General features: G+C 46.9%; 1 protein-coding gene across 2 annotated transcripts; it reads left to right on the top strand.

Moving 5' to 3' along the window:
* The first annotated feature begins 1,054 nt into the window (after positions 1-1,054).
* slc25a17l (solute carrier family 25 member 17-like) lies at positions 1,055-14,427 on the top strand. 2 transcript variants are annotated; one of them, XM_072481460.1, is made up of 8 exons: positions 1,058-1,147; positions 3,851-3,917; positions 4,821-4,975; positions 10,408-10,524; positions 12,878-13,023; positions 13,213-13,308; positions 13,391-13,473; positions 13,631-14,427. In XM_072481460.1, the coding sequence occupies exons 1-8, from the start codon at positions 1,081-1,083 to the stop codon at positions 13,776-13,778; spliced, it is 879 nt and encodes a 292-aa protein (XP_072337561.1). In that variant the 5' UTR covers positions 1,058-1,080; the 3' UTR covers positions 13,779-14,427. The 2 variants fall into 2 exon arrangements, with proteins under 2 accessions (XP_072337562.1, XP_072337561.1); XM_072481461.1 differs by lacking the exon at positions 13,213-13,308 and having other exon boundaries at positions 1,055-1,147.
* Positions 14,428-14,437: the final 10 nt, after the last annotated feature.

Raw genomic sequence — 14,437 nt, 5'->3', positions numbered from 1 at the left:
GCCTAACCTGCACATCTTTGGGTTGTGGGGGCAAAACCCACACAGACATTAGGAGAATGTGCAAACTCCACACAGACAGTGACCCAGAGCCGGGATTCTCAGCACCGTAGGCAGCCGTGTTAGCCAGCGTTCCACCCCCCCCCCCCCCCCCAACCCCCACCTCTTTGCTCTCCTAACTGATTTCTTAAGCTTCATCCTGCACTTTCTGTACTCTACTAATGCCTCTGCAGACTTGCTCCCCTTATACTTATTAAAAGCCTCTTTTCCTTCTCATTGTATCCTGAATGTCTCTGGTCATCCATAGTTCTCTGGATCTGTTACACCATCCTATTACCCTAGAGGGAACATATTGGGCCTGTATCCTCCCCGTTTGAATGCCCCCCACCCCCCTGACTACTCTTCTGCCCCACAAGTACCTCTTTCCAGCCTACCTTGGCCAAATCATGCCTTACTTTGTTAAAACCTTCTTTTGAAACTTGTCTATTTCTTTGTCCATAACAAATTTAAATTAAACCATGTTGGTTGAACCATAATGGGGAAGAAAGAAATGGCTGACCAATTAAATACGTACTTTGGTTCTGTCTTCACAAAGGAGGACGCAAATAACATACCAGAAATGTCGGGGAACACAGTGAGAGGGAGGAACTGAAATAAATCAGTATTAGTAAGGAAATGGCATCGGGAAAATTGATGGGATTGAAGGTCAATAAATCCCCAAGGCGTGGTAATCTACATCACAGAACTTTTAAGGAAGTGGTCCTTGAAATTGTGGATGCATTGGTGATCATCTTCCAAGATTCTATAGACTCTGGGACAGTTCCTGCAGATTGGAGGATAGCTAATGTAACCCCATTATTTAAAAAAGGAGGTAGCAAGTAAACTGGGAATTATAGATCAGTCAGCATGTTGTCGGGAGTGGGGGGGAAAATTCTAGAGTCATTAGAAACGATTTAATAGCAGAGCACTTGGAAAACAGTGGCAGGATCAGACAGAGTCAGCATGGATTAATGAAAGGGAAATCATGCTTGACAAATCTACTGGAATTCTTCAAGGGTGTTCCCCCAATGTTTTTTCCCCTCAATGCAGGGCAGTGTGACCGCTGCAACAACATTTTTCCCTTTGGACACTGCAAGGATACGACTTCAAGGTAGGAAATTGTAACATAAATAATCCAGTTTATCGTGAACCTAAAACTTGCACAGTAAAATACACTACTTATGATCCCAAATCATTGCATAGAATTACAAAGCAAAATGCACTTGGGTTGTTGCTATTTGGGTTCTTTTGTAATGATCTTATTCATTATTGAAATAGTTTTGTGATTAAAGGGTGTCAAATAACCAGTATTTCTAATTCAGCCAACAGTTTGTACTTTAAGTGGCTGTGGCCGTGTGGGAAGATGCACCAGAGTTTTATAATTTAAAAAAGAATAATATTTTATTGGCATTTGGAATTAGAAAAACAGAATTTTGCTTTGAAATAATACAATAATGGTGAATACCAAAATAGTAGAGGCTAGGCTAAACAGCCAGAGGAGGTCATTTTGCCCTCGAGCCTACTCTGCCATTGAATTAGACCATATCTTAACTTAATTTACCTGTCTTGATTTTGAAACCCTTCATAAGATTACCGAACATAAATCAATTCGCTGCCCCCCCCTCCCTTTGGGGAAAGTGAGTTCCAAATTTTAATTGGGTAGTCCTGAGGATGGCGTTGTGGTGGAATGGATGCAGATTAGTAAATGGGACATGGGGCTTAAAAGAGGTCACTGAGATGACCTCTGGTGTTTCAGCAGAGAAAAGCCATGTGGGTGTTTAAAGGTGAAATGAGGATCTCAAGATGGATTTGTAGGTCGGTAGAGCTGATTTTAAGAATAATAGCTTTGACAAAGGTTCATCAGGACTCGAAACATTGGCTCTTTTCTCTCCCTACAGATGCTGCCAGAGCTGCTGAGATTTTCCAGCATTTTCTCTTTAGTTTCAGATTCCAGCATCCGCAGTAATTTGCTTTTATTAATAATAATAGATGTTCACTCACCTATGTCTAGAACGTCCCTGACTCTGATAATTACAGGGGGGGGGGAGAGAGGGAGGGGGGGGGGAGAGAGGGAGGGGGGGGAAGAGAGGGAGGGGGGGGGAGAGAGGGAGGGGGGGGGAGAGAGGGAGGGGGGGGAAGAGAGGGAGGGGGGGAGAGAGGGAGGGGGGGAGGAGAGGGAGGGGGGGGAGAGAGGGAGGGGGGGGGAGAGAGAGGGGGGAGAGAGGGAGGGGGGGAGAGAGGGAGGGGGGGAGAGAGGGAGGGGGGAGAGAGGGAGGGGGGAGAGAGGGAGGGGGGGAGAGAGGGAGGGCGGGAGAGAGGGAGGGGGGAGAGAGAGGGAGAGGGAGAGAGGGAGGGGGGAGAGAGGGGGGGGGGAAGAGGGAGGGGGGGAAGAGGGAGGGGGGGAAGAGGGAGGGGGGAGAGAGGGGGGGAAGAGGGAGGGGGGGAAGAGGGAGGGGGGGGGAAGAGGGAGGGGGGAAGAGGGAGGGGGGGGAGAGAGGGAGGGGGGAGAGAGGGAGGGGGGGAGGGGGGAGAGAGAGGGGGGGAGAGAGGGGGGGAGAGAGGGAGGGGGGGAAGAGGGAGGGGGGGGAGAGAGGGAGGGGGGAGAGAGAGAGGGGAGGGGGGAGAGAGGGAGGGGGGAGAGAGGGAGGGGGGAGAGAGGGGGGGAGAGAGGGGAGGGGGGAGAGAGGGGGGGGAGGGGGGAGAGGGGGGGAGAGAGGGAGGGGGGAGAGAGAGGGGGGGAGAGAGGGAGGGGGGAGAGAGAGAGGGAGGGAGGGAGGGGGGAGAGAGGGAGGGAGGGAGGGGAGAGAGAGGGAAGGGGGAAGAAAGGGGGAAGGGGGGAAGAAAGGGGGAGGGGGGAAGAAAGGGGGAGGGGGGAAGAAAGGGGGAGGGGGGAGAGAGGGAGGGAGGGGGGAGAGAGGGAGGGAGGGGGGAGAGAGGGAGGGAGGGGGGAGGGAGGGAGGAGAGAGGGAAGGGGGGAGAGAGAGGGAAGGGGGGAAGAAAGGGGGAGGGGGGAAGAAAGGGGGAGGGAGGGAAGGGGGAGGGGGGGAAGAAAGGGGGAGGGGGGAAGAGAGAGGGAGGGGGGAAGAGAGAGGGAGGGGGGGAGAGAGAGGGAGGGGGGAGAGAGAGGGAGGGGGGAGAGGGGGAGAGAGGGAGGGGGAGAGAGGGAGGGGGAGAGAGGGAGGGAAAAAAAAAGACTCTGATAATTACTCACGGTTAAATGGTTCTCTAATTTCGCTAATGAAAAATGAATTCAGTCCAAGCTCGTTTGCTGTTTTGCAACATTCCATTTATTTCCTTGGCTGTCTCATGATCATAAGATTGTTTTGGATGGAGAAGGTCCTTCAGCCCATCTGATCTCCTGCTTTCACCTCCTCATGAGATGAACCAGCTATCTTTATAAACAAATGAGTCCAGTGTCCTGGTCTTGACCATGTCTCTGGATAACAAAACTTTCCTTGATTTCCCTCAAACCAGCAGCATAACCCTGAGCTCGACATGGAAAAGTTTGGCTGTCAAACCAGGAATTAACATTCTGACATTGAGAGAAATCTTGAAATCTAGTTAACATATTGACGTCGCTGTACAGGCACATTTATTGAGTTTGTCTGCACAGTGATGTAGTCGTTTACATCACTCTGGAGCAGATTGACTGTAGGATGGGAGCTATCCTAATATTATCAGCAAAGAAATTAAACACAATGTTTGTCCAGATTTTGAGGCCAATATACCTACACTTTTGGCCAGTGATGTAAATTGTTTAATAGTAGTCACTCTGGTTTCTAACTCCCCTCATTCTTGCCTGAATTTACTTTAGTTGATGAAAAACGCAAATCCAGCTCCACACATGTGATACTGTCAGAAATTGTGAAAGAGGAAGGCTTGTGAGTATTGCATAATCTACAGCGCTGCAGGCCACAGGGCCTGAATGGTCATTGCTAGTGTTTATGCTCTCCATCACTCTTCTCTTCAACCTATCAGCATATACTTCCATTCCTTTCTGCTGATCTTCTAACAACTGTATTAGTCAGTGTATTTTTTCTTTTTAAGTGCTGTTCACCATGCAATGTCTTTTACATGCAAAGTAAATCTATTTGTTCCTTTTTTTTGTGTAATTGTTGGGAATTAAGTTTCAGAAATTAAGTGGTGTGTTCAAGTATGGCAGTTTATTTTGTACAAAGGCAGATTAAATGATTTTTAAAAATAATTGGTCCCTCAAAGAAGAAAGGCAATCAATGTGTCAATTAGTATCCGGGCAGAGTCGACAGATTCTGCTGTGTCAGATGAAAGGCCTTCTTAGGACAACCACTCTCCCTGAAGGATATGCATACAGGAAAATTCCAAATCCACTTTATTCCCTCTTTTCAGATGCTGGCAGACCTTCATGAATAGGTTCCATTTACAAGTTATTCAAATAAAATAAGAAATAATGTTCGGCAGGATTAGCTGCTCTGATTTCCTGGGTGCTCTGGTTCCCTCCCATAGTCCAAAATTGTGCAGGTTAGGTGGATTGGCCATGATCAATGCGTGGGGTTACGGGGATAAGGTAGGGGAGTGAGCTTAGATAAGAGTGCTCTTTCGGAGGGTTGGTGCAGACTTGATGGGCCCAATGGCCTCCTCCTGCACCCTAAGGATTCTATGATCCCTGACTGAGTAGCAAGTTGGAATGTGTTGTTTCTAAATGGTTTAGCGGCTGTTAATTACAAAATACTTACTGGTTTGTTTGCTCAGAGGGATTCACAATGTTATATACAGACTGCTGAGTCTCCCTTTTATCTCACTTTCAGATTGGCTCTATATCGTGGATGGTTCCCTGTCATTTCTAGTGTTTGCTGTTCAAACTTTGTTTACTTCTACACTTTCAACAGCTTGAAAGCAATGTTGGTAAAGGGTAATGTCAGGGCTACATCAAGCAAAGATCTGCTGATGGGTTGCATTGCAGGTACGATGCTTAACAGGGTCACAAGTTGCCCTATGAACAGACTTTATTATTTGAATTGCAAGGTTCTAGACACTCCTGTGGTTGACTCCTAATCAGTTGAGAACTGTGCTAGAATATCACTCCGAGGATTTGATCTTTAGTTCTTGAATAGTAATGACAAACGCTGAGAAAATAAATCTGCACAGCAACACAACTTGTATTTATATAGCGCCTTTAACTAAATAAAACAAACTGTTTCAAAGATACGTTATAAAACAAAATATGACAGAATCATTTGTAAATATTAGGTCAGGTGATCAAGAACTTGGTCAAAGAAGTGGGTTTTAAGGAGCTTCCTGCAGGAAGGGGGAAAAATTAAGTGCTTTGGTGAGGGAATTAGGTCCTAGGTAGCTCAAGGTACAGCCATCAATAGTGGAGATGGAAATTGTGGAAATGTACAAGAGGCCAGTCACTCAGCAAGCACAGGGGTAGTGGGTGAATGAGACTTTTTTTTTTTTAGAAAATATTTTATTGAAGCATTTGTAATTTTCACAATTTAACATTTCTAAAACAACCGCGCGGGCCGACGCACAAAAAAACCCGGAGACCAACAATAAACCACGTCCCCCACTTCTCCCGCCCTGTCCCCAATTACCCGTATACTAAGTTCCCTGTCCTTATCTAACATCGCCATGCCTCCTATTTTCCACCCCCCCCCCCACTCCTTTTCCCTTTCCCCCTTACTGCTGACGTTCAATTTTTCTTGAAGAAATCGATTAACAAATCCCTGTATTGATCCTCTCAGAGCGAACTTGATTTTCCCCAGACTGAGAAACTGTACCATATCGCTGTCCCACACTCCTGACTTCGGGGGCTCCGAGTCCCTCCATCTCAGCAAGATCCGTCTCCAGGCCACCAGGGGGGAGACCAGAATATCGCCCCCCCCCCCCTTGCCCCCGGATCCTCCGACACCCCAAATATTGCCAATTCTGGACTCGGAGTTACCTTACCTTCCAGGACTTCTGACATAACATCCGCAAATCCCTGCCAGAATCCCCTCAGTTTCGGACATGCCCAAAACATATGAACATGGTTGGCCGGGCTACCCCCACACCGTCCACATCTGTCCTCCACCTCCTCGAAGAACCTGCTCATCCGGGCTACCGTTATGTGGGCCCTGTGCACGACCTTGAACTGAATCAAGCTAAGCCTAGCACAAGACGAGGATGCATTTACTCTTTTCAAGGCTTTTTCCTACAGTTCAGTTTCCAGCTCCCCTCCTAGCTCCTCGTCCCACTTCCTCTTCACCTCTCTGATAGGGGCCCCGTCCCACTCTATCAATTCCCTGTGTATCTCCGAAATCCTCCAACGCCTGTTTTTGACAGCACTTTATCCTGTAGTCCCCTCAGGAGGAGGCGAGGAAAGCTTGGAACCTGCCTCAGTACAAAGTCCAGAACTTGAAGGTACCGAAACCCGTTCCCACCTGGCACATCAAAACTCCTCCTCTAATGTCTTCAAGATTGGAAAGCCCTCCTGGATGAATAGATCCCCAAACCTCTCAATCCCTGCCTGCTGCCATATCTTAAAACCTCATCCAGCCCCCCCCCGGGCAAAGCGGTGATTGTCACAGATCGGTGACCACACTGACGCCCCCTCCAGTCTCATATGCTGCCTCCATTGCCTCCACACCCTTAGGGCTGCCACCACCACAGGACTTGTAGAGTACCGAGTCGGCGAGAACGGGTGGGTGAATGAGACTTAATAGTGTAAGTAATGGGCGGCATGGTGGTGCAGGGGTTAGCACTGCAGTCTCACGGCACTGAGGACCCGGGTTCGATCCCGGCCCCGGGTTACTGTCTGTGTGGAATTTGCACATTCTCCCCGTGTCTGCGCGGGTCTCACCTCCACAGCCCAAAGATGTGCAGGGTAGGTGGATTGGCCACACTAAATTGCCCCTTAATTGGAAAAATGTTTTAAAAAGTGTAAGTAAGTTCTTCCGGTGACGGCGGGCGGGAGGCACAATGGAGGGCTCCCGTTCGGCAACAGCATTTTCGGGGCTTTAAGCCCGGTCCCAGGGTCCACGGAGGCGGCAGAAGCAGGTAGAAGGCACGGAGGAGGCACAGTGAAGACACAGGAGGAAAAAAAGAACAAAGAAAAACGTCGAGGGTGAGCAAGAAAACGGCCGGATAAAAAACCAGCTGGAGTTCCGTCGGGGAGTGGAAAGGTCACCGCGGGGTCACCAGGAAAAATGGAGGCTGGAGCACCAGGGAAGGCCGCACTGCTTACGGCTGAAGAAATAACTAAGGCGATGGCTGCGGAATTTGAAAAGCAATTGGCGCAGATTGCGAAATGCATGGAGACGGTGAGGAAGGAGATGAGGGAGGTTTTGAGTGTGCTGGTGGAGGAGGCGGTTTCCCCGGTGAGGACGGAGGTGGCGATCGCAGTGGCGGAGGTACGAGAGCAAGGGGAGGCGCTGAAGGAAGTGGAGGAGACGTTATTGCAGCACGGTGATCAACTTGCCTCGATGGGGAAAGAGATGCGGAAGGTGATGGATACTAACAAGGATCTGCGAGGAAAAATGGAAGACCTGGAAAACAGATCAAGGCGACAGAATTTGAGGATTGTGGGGCTGCCCGAAGGAGTTGAAGGACCGAAGCCAACTGAGTATTTTGCCGCGATGCTGGCAAAACTATTGGGGGAGGGGGAGGATCCCTCCCGATATGAACTGGATCGGGCTCATCGGTCGTGGAGGCCTGTACCAAAGGCGAGTGAGCCGCCAAGGGCAGTGACTCTGTGCTTCCGTAGGTACAGGGTGAAGGAGAAGATCCTGAGCTGGGCCAAGCAGAAGCGGGTGGTGCAGTGGGCTGGAGCTGGTATACGTGTATACCAGGACTTTATGGTGGAGCTGGCAAGGAGGCGGGCTGCCTTCAACCGGGTGAAGAGGGCACTGTACATTAGCAAGGTGCGGTGCGGCCTTGTATATCCAGCGAAACTGAGGGTGACTTACAAGCTCAGGGACTTTTATTTTGGAACGGCGGAAGCAGCGGAGGAGTTTGCGAAAGCAGAAGGACTGTGCAGAACTGACACAGTGAGGAATGGCCATGTGCCGATGTAACCTCATGACTGTATTTTCTTCTTTTTTGTATCACTGCGCGCGGGTGTAGAGATTAAAGGAGCCAATGTGGTATATATTTGGACAAGGGAAGGGACTGGACTGTCACTCGAAATGAGAGTTCTTTGGGGTGTAGGTGGATATGTGGGGTTTGTGTGCTAAAAGGGGATCTTTGGGCTTTCCTCGGGCCGGGCAAGTGGGAAAGGGACCCGGGCGGGGGCCACCATGCTGGCCGGTTTAAGCCGGCCAGTGAACGGGAGTGAGGTGGGGGGAGGGGCTGCGGCCATCGGAGCCTGATAGAACAGGGTCCGAGCGGTCTAGCCGGGGTGGAAAGTTGGGGGGAAGGAACCGAGGTTGGGAGGAGGAGTTTTACAAGACTAGTGGACGGGAGGAGCTGGAGACCTGGGGGGGCTGTGTAAGATTAAGGGTGACTACGGGTAATCCCTGATTCCTTTTTGTCATTTGTTTATGTAAACATGCGGGTTGAGGTTTGGGGGTTGGTGGGTAGATGGGATCGTTGTTATTATGGGGACTGACATATCTTGCTGATTATTGTTTATTGTTGATGGATGGAAATGTGGGAGAAAATGTGAAAAAGGAGGAGAATAAATTTTTTTTAAAAAAAGTGTAAATAATGACTTGGACAGCAGATTTTTGAATGATCTCAAGTTTACAGAGGGTGGATCAAGAAAGTTAACTTCCATTTTGCACAATTTCACAATGCATTAAGATGCTCTTTCCATTCCTGAAACTTTACTGTGAAAATCTGAACCATTCGTGCATTGGCTCAAGTGCCTAAACAATAAAACAGTATTCTCAAAAGAATGGAACTTTGTACTTGAACAATAAGACTTCAGGTGGACTGTGGAACTGAAGAGAGATTGTAAGTGATGGAATGCATGATAGTGGATGGACTCAGAAAACTAGTAAAAGTAAATTCTCGAACTTTGAGGTCATGGGGAGAAAGCCTCGTCATTTGTTTTTAATTGGGTCAGGCAATTACAAGGCGAGAATCGTGTGCAGGGTTTTGCGGTCTACCTAGGTGATTTTATCCATCATTGAAGGGGCTGAGCAGTACAGATAAGATATGTCCCAAATTCACTTCCTTCATTTGTTTTAAATGAGTTGAGGGACAGCCCACTAGCACAGTGGTTAGCACAGTTGTTTCACAGCTCCAGGATCCCAGGTTCGATTCCCGGCTTGGGACACTGTCTGTACGGAGTTTGCATATTCTCCCCGTGTCTGCATGGGTTTCCTCTCACAGTCCAAAGATGTGCAGATAAGGTGGATTGGCCATGCTAAATTGCCCTTAGTGTCCAAAAAGATTGGATGGGGTTACGGGGATAGGGTGGAGGTGTGGGCCTGGATAGGGTGCTCTTTCCAAGAGCTGGTGCAGACTCGATGGGCCGAATGGCCTCCTTCTGCACTGTAAATTCTATGAAATCTATGAATTTCAACTGGGGGCAGGGTTGATCCACTTGCTTTGACCCTCTTTTGCTTTGCTGGCATAATACATTTTTTGTAATTAAATCCAAAATTTTGGTGCAACGCTTGTACCAAAGCATTGGTACAAGGGCGGCACGGTGGTTAGCATTACTGTCTCACATCACCAGGGACCCAGGTTCGATTCCTGCCTTGGGTGACTTGTGTACAGTTTGCACGCTCTCCCCTAGTCTGCGTGGGTTTCCTCCCACGGACCAAAGATGTGCAGGCTAGGTGGGTTTACGGAAATAGGGTGGTGGAGTGGGCTTGGGTAGGGTGCTCTTTCAGAGGGTCAGTGCAGACTCGATGAGCCGAATGACCTCCTTCTGCACTGTACGGATTCTATGGATTTTGCATTAATTAAGTTAGTCATCAAATCTCCAGATAAAATGTGAGAATTGTTTAGAAGGGAAAGCCCACTTCCATGCTGCAAACTGTCATGCACGGTAGCACAGTGGTTAGCACTGTTGCTTCGCAGCTCCAGAGTCCCAGGTTTGATTCCCGGCTTGGGTCACTGTCTGTGTGGAGTTTGCACTTTCTCCCTGTGTTTGGGTTGGTTTCCTCTGGGTGCTCCAGTTTCCTCCCACGAGTCCCGAAAGACGAGCTTGTTAGGTGAATTGGACATTCTGAATTCTCCCTCAGTGTACCCGAACTGGCGCCGGAGTGTGGTGACTAGGGAATTTTCACCGTAACTTCATTGCAGTTTTAATGCCAGCCTACTTGTGACAATAATAAAGATTTATGTATGAAAGAGCAATTTAAGATTCCTATATTGTACACTAAGAACAATGACCAACCTGTGCTTACTAAAGCGCTGACAATGGGGATTCCTAGAACTAATACCCATTTGTTTTGTTAGGTGCGACCAATGTTTTTCTTACAACACCAATGTGGGTAGTGAACACAAGATTGAAACTACAAGGAGCAAAGTTTAGAAAGGAGGATATTCATCAGACAGAGTACAAAGGTATTCTAGGTGAGTCGGCCCACTGGTAAATAAACTGTTTTCAGTAACTCTTCTGCATACAAAGAACAATTATTGTGGGAATTAAAAATAGGATGTGCAAGTATGTGAGCAAGGAAAAACAACTGGACCCCATTCACCATTAAACTGTCATATTCTTACGGAGCTGAGGACCTGGGTTCGATCCCGGCCCCAGGTCACTGTCTGTGTGGAGTGTGCACATTCTCCCCGTCTGCGTGGGTTTTGTCACTGTCTGTATGGAGTTTCCACATTCTCCCCGTGTCTGCGTGAGTTTCACCCCCACAACCTAAAGATTAGGTTAGGTGGATTGGCTATGCTAAATTGCCCCTTAGTTGGAAAAAAAATAATTGGGTACTCTAAATTTTAAAATAAATAAATAAATTGCCAGGCAGGAATATTCCCTTCCAGTCGGGGAACACTTCAGCAGTCAAGAGCACTCGGCCTCTGATCTCCGGGTAAGCGTTCTCCAAGTCGGCCTTCAGGACGCGTGACAACGCAGAATCGCCGAGCAGAAACTTATAGCCAAGTTCCTCACACACGAGTACGGCCTCAACCGGGACCTTGGATTCATGTCGCATTACATTCATCCCCCACCATCTGGCCTGGGCTTGCGAAATCCTACCAACTGTCCTGGCTTGAGACAATTCACATCTCTTTAACCTGGGGTGACCCCTATCTCTGGATCTGTAAAGACTTAATTACCTGCAAATGCTCGCATTCCAAGCATTGTCTGGCATCTTTGACTTTGTCTATATATATGTTTCTGGAGCATACCTCTTCATTCACCTGAGGAAGGAGCAGTGCTCCGAAAGCTAGTGATTTGAAACAAACCTGTTGGACTTTAACCTGGTGTTGTCAGACTTCTTACTGTGCTCACCCCAGTCCAACGCCGGCATCTCCACATCATGACTAAAGGGAGAGAGTGATGGTGTGGAAAATCACTATTTACGTTAGTTCACTTTGTTTCATACAATAATCTTGAGAATTGGTTCTGTAAATGGGTAGCACAGTGGTTAGCACTGTTGCTTCACAGCTCCAGGGTCCCAGGTTCAATTCCCAGCTTGGGTTACCGTGGAGTCTGCACGTTCTCCCCTTGGGCTCCGATTTCCTCCCACAAATCCAGAAAGATGTGCTTTTAGATAATTTGGGCATTCTGAATTCTCCCTCTGTACTCGAACAGGCGCCGGAATGTGGCGACTAGAGACTTTTAACAGTAACTTAATTGCAGTGTTAATGTAAGCCTACTTGTGACTATAAAGATTATTATAATTGTAAGCAGTATTGAGGTCGGTTTCCCCTTCCCTCTCCAAACCCTCGTACCCCCAATATTTGAAAACGAAATATTAGCACTCTGATCAAACTGCACGATCAGGTTAGAATGTATTAGTCTGTCGTTAAACTTTTCCTCATTTTCAATAGGAACTGAATTGTGGTTTGACTGACTGGGAACGTAGATTAAGAGTAGATTATAATCACAATTTCTGTTTTAATGAAAGAGAAAATCCAATTGATTGTTTTGTTTTATGAGATATTTAGGTAAATTATCAACTGTTTAGTTTTGTACATTCGTTCATTGCCTTTGGTCCACCTGCCACAGCAAAATCATAGTTCATCGACTGGCCAAAGCTCCTTGTGATGAAGTGCCAGAGACCTTACCCATTGTTATTCTCATCCTTTCTCTTGTCTCAGTCTGGCGCTTGTCCCCGTTTAGGATTGGGAACAGTGTGGCCGCTCGCTCAATGTGCATATCTGAACCAAACTTGCACGTTTCAAATATTAAAGTAAACAAAGTATAATTTTAAAGAAAAATAGTTTTCATGCATGTTTTCAGCACACTGGTGGTGGACGTTAGTGGAAGAGGGAATTTGAGCTTTAAATCTCTTGATCTAAACAATTTATACAGCTATTGATTACCTTCTCTTTGGTTTAGTTGAATTCTAAGTTTAAAAGGCAAGTTGATATTCAGCTCCCAGAAACCCTTATTTAACAGGGATCCAATACAGGATTTAACAATTCTGAAGAGTTTTGATGGAGTCGTGATGGTGTTCCAGAAGAAACATCTTTATCCAGAGAGTGGTGAGAATGTGGAAGTTGCTACTATAGGAAGTGGTTGGGGCAAATTGTATAGATCCATTTAAAGGGGAGCCAGAAAAACACAAGGGAAAAAAATAATAAAAGGGTTATGGAGTGTTGGCTCAAGTGGAACATCAATGCTGGTACAGATTGGTTGGTCTAGAGTTTCTGTACTATGGGGAGGGGGGTTGTAATCAGCATGCAGTGGGTCAAACTGTGGGGCATGTTGGAGGGACAGTGTTGTCAAACTTAACTGTCCCTTTCTCTTTAGATGCCTTTCGACAGATCATTACGCAAGAAGGTCTGGGAACTCTCTGGAATGGGATCCTACCATCCCTTGTCTTGGTCTGTAATCCTGGAATCCAGTTCATGTTTTATGAGGGGTTGAAACGAAAAGCCAGCAAAGCAGGGCGACGGGTACGTGCAGCGGGTTTAGCACTTTCAAGCTCGTGGTCTCGCTGCCCGAGTAGTAGTATTTCAATGACAGAACTGTAGTTTTTCTTCCTTGAACTATGTGAGGACAGATGATGATCGTTCTTGCATCAAAAGTCATGTTAATTACAGCAGCACAACACTTGACTTTGACACATATGAATCTCTCTGCAGATACCGTCCTGGGAAATATTTATGATTGGAGCTATAGCAAAAGCGATTGCCACAACAGTGACCTACCCCTTGCAGATTGTGCAGGCTATATTACGGGTATGGGGAGCAAAGTATTCAGATCAAATATCAGTAATTGCACAAATGTCTTTTCCTTTACTTTATCCTCCTCCTTTTGCAGTTTGAACCGAATAAAAGGAGGTCAAGGAATAGTTCTCAGGAGAGCGTTCGTGCGGTTATTAACCTGATATCCGAGAGGATTAAGTAAGATCCGGCCCAAGACATTATCTGATTTGCAGCATTTAATTTTGCACTGCTCGTGCTAGCAAGTTATCGATCATTTCAAACAAGCTTCTGTAATTTTCAGTAAATTATGTGCAATGAACATTTTAAAATGATTTCTTCTTTTTCTTGTTAACAGGAAAGGTGGTTTCTCAGGGCTCTACAAGGGTCTTGAAGCCAAGCTACTTCAGACAGTTTTTACCGCCGCTCTTATGTTTCTGATCTACGAGAGGATTGCAGGGATTACCTTCAAAATCATGGGATTATCTAAGGTGGCCAAGCACTAAGCGAGCAATCAGAAAGCTGATCCAAGTACTGCAGGGAGACCGTTTAGCCTCTGATTTGCGGCCGAAGTAACAACACCATCTTATTTCTTTGAAGGGATTGCGTTAACATAGGAAAACTGCACTGTTAAACGATGCACCCAATATAAAGTACAGAGTTTGAAAAGCTGTTGCAACACTGAGGAACACAAATACTGAAAGAGATGCCATTTCAAAGATAGCAGAGGCCATAATGCAGCCACTGGGTTCATTTACTTTTTCACAAATGGCAAGGGTGGGGGGTGGGGGGGTTCAAGTTCCCATGCAGGATAAAAGTCTTGTGGATGTGAAAAATTGAGCACTTTAAGAAGGATGGGTGTCTCTGTGGATGTTTCCATACTGCATTAATTTGTTGCACTGTGCTCCTAAGTTGTATTTTTATTACATGTCATTGGATGTAGTCCAACCTAATGACTGAAATGGAGTTGTAGTGAAGAGCCGCATTTTTTTTCAACGTCGAGGATGGACAAAGAGGGAAGTTAATAGAATGTGCCGGCTCAGATGTTTGACTGTTACACAATGTGGACTACAATAGTTTCTTCAAAATAGAGAAGTTAACTGTGGAAATTGTATGTTATTGAAGCAAAGCAAATAAAACAGACTGTTTCCATGACTGGGGAAGG

Source organism: Scyliorhinus torazame, chromosome 17, assembly GCF_047496885.1.
Source record: "Scyliorhinus torazame isolate Kashiwa2021f chromosome 17, sScyTor2.1, whole genome shotgun sequence".
Lineage (NCBI taxonomy): Eukaryota > Metazoa > Chordata > Chondrichthyes > Carcharhiniformes > Scyliorhinidae > Scyliorhinus > Scyliorhinus torazame.
This window is presented reverse-complemented; position numbering and strand designations above follow the sequence as displayed.

Coding starts and splice junctions, on each gene's coding strand:
- slc25a17l (XM_072481460.1), top strand. CDS start 1,081: ATGCAGGGCAGTGTGACCGCTGCAACAACATTTTTCCCTTTGGACACT. Junction 3,918..4,820: donor ATTGTGAAAGAGGAAGGCTT/GTGAGTATTGCA, acceptor TCTCACTTTCAG/ATTGGCTCTATATCGTGGAT. Junction 4,976..10,407: donor GCTGATGGGTTGCATTGCAG/GTACGATGCTTA, acceptor TTGTTTTGTTAG/GTGCGACCAATGTTTTTCTT.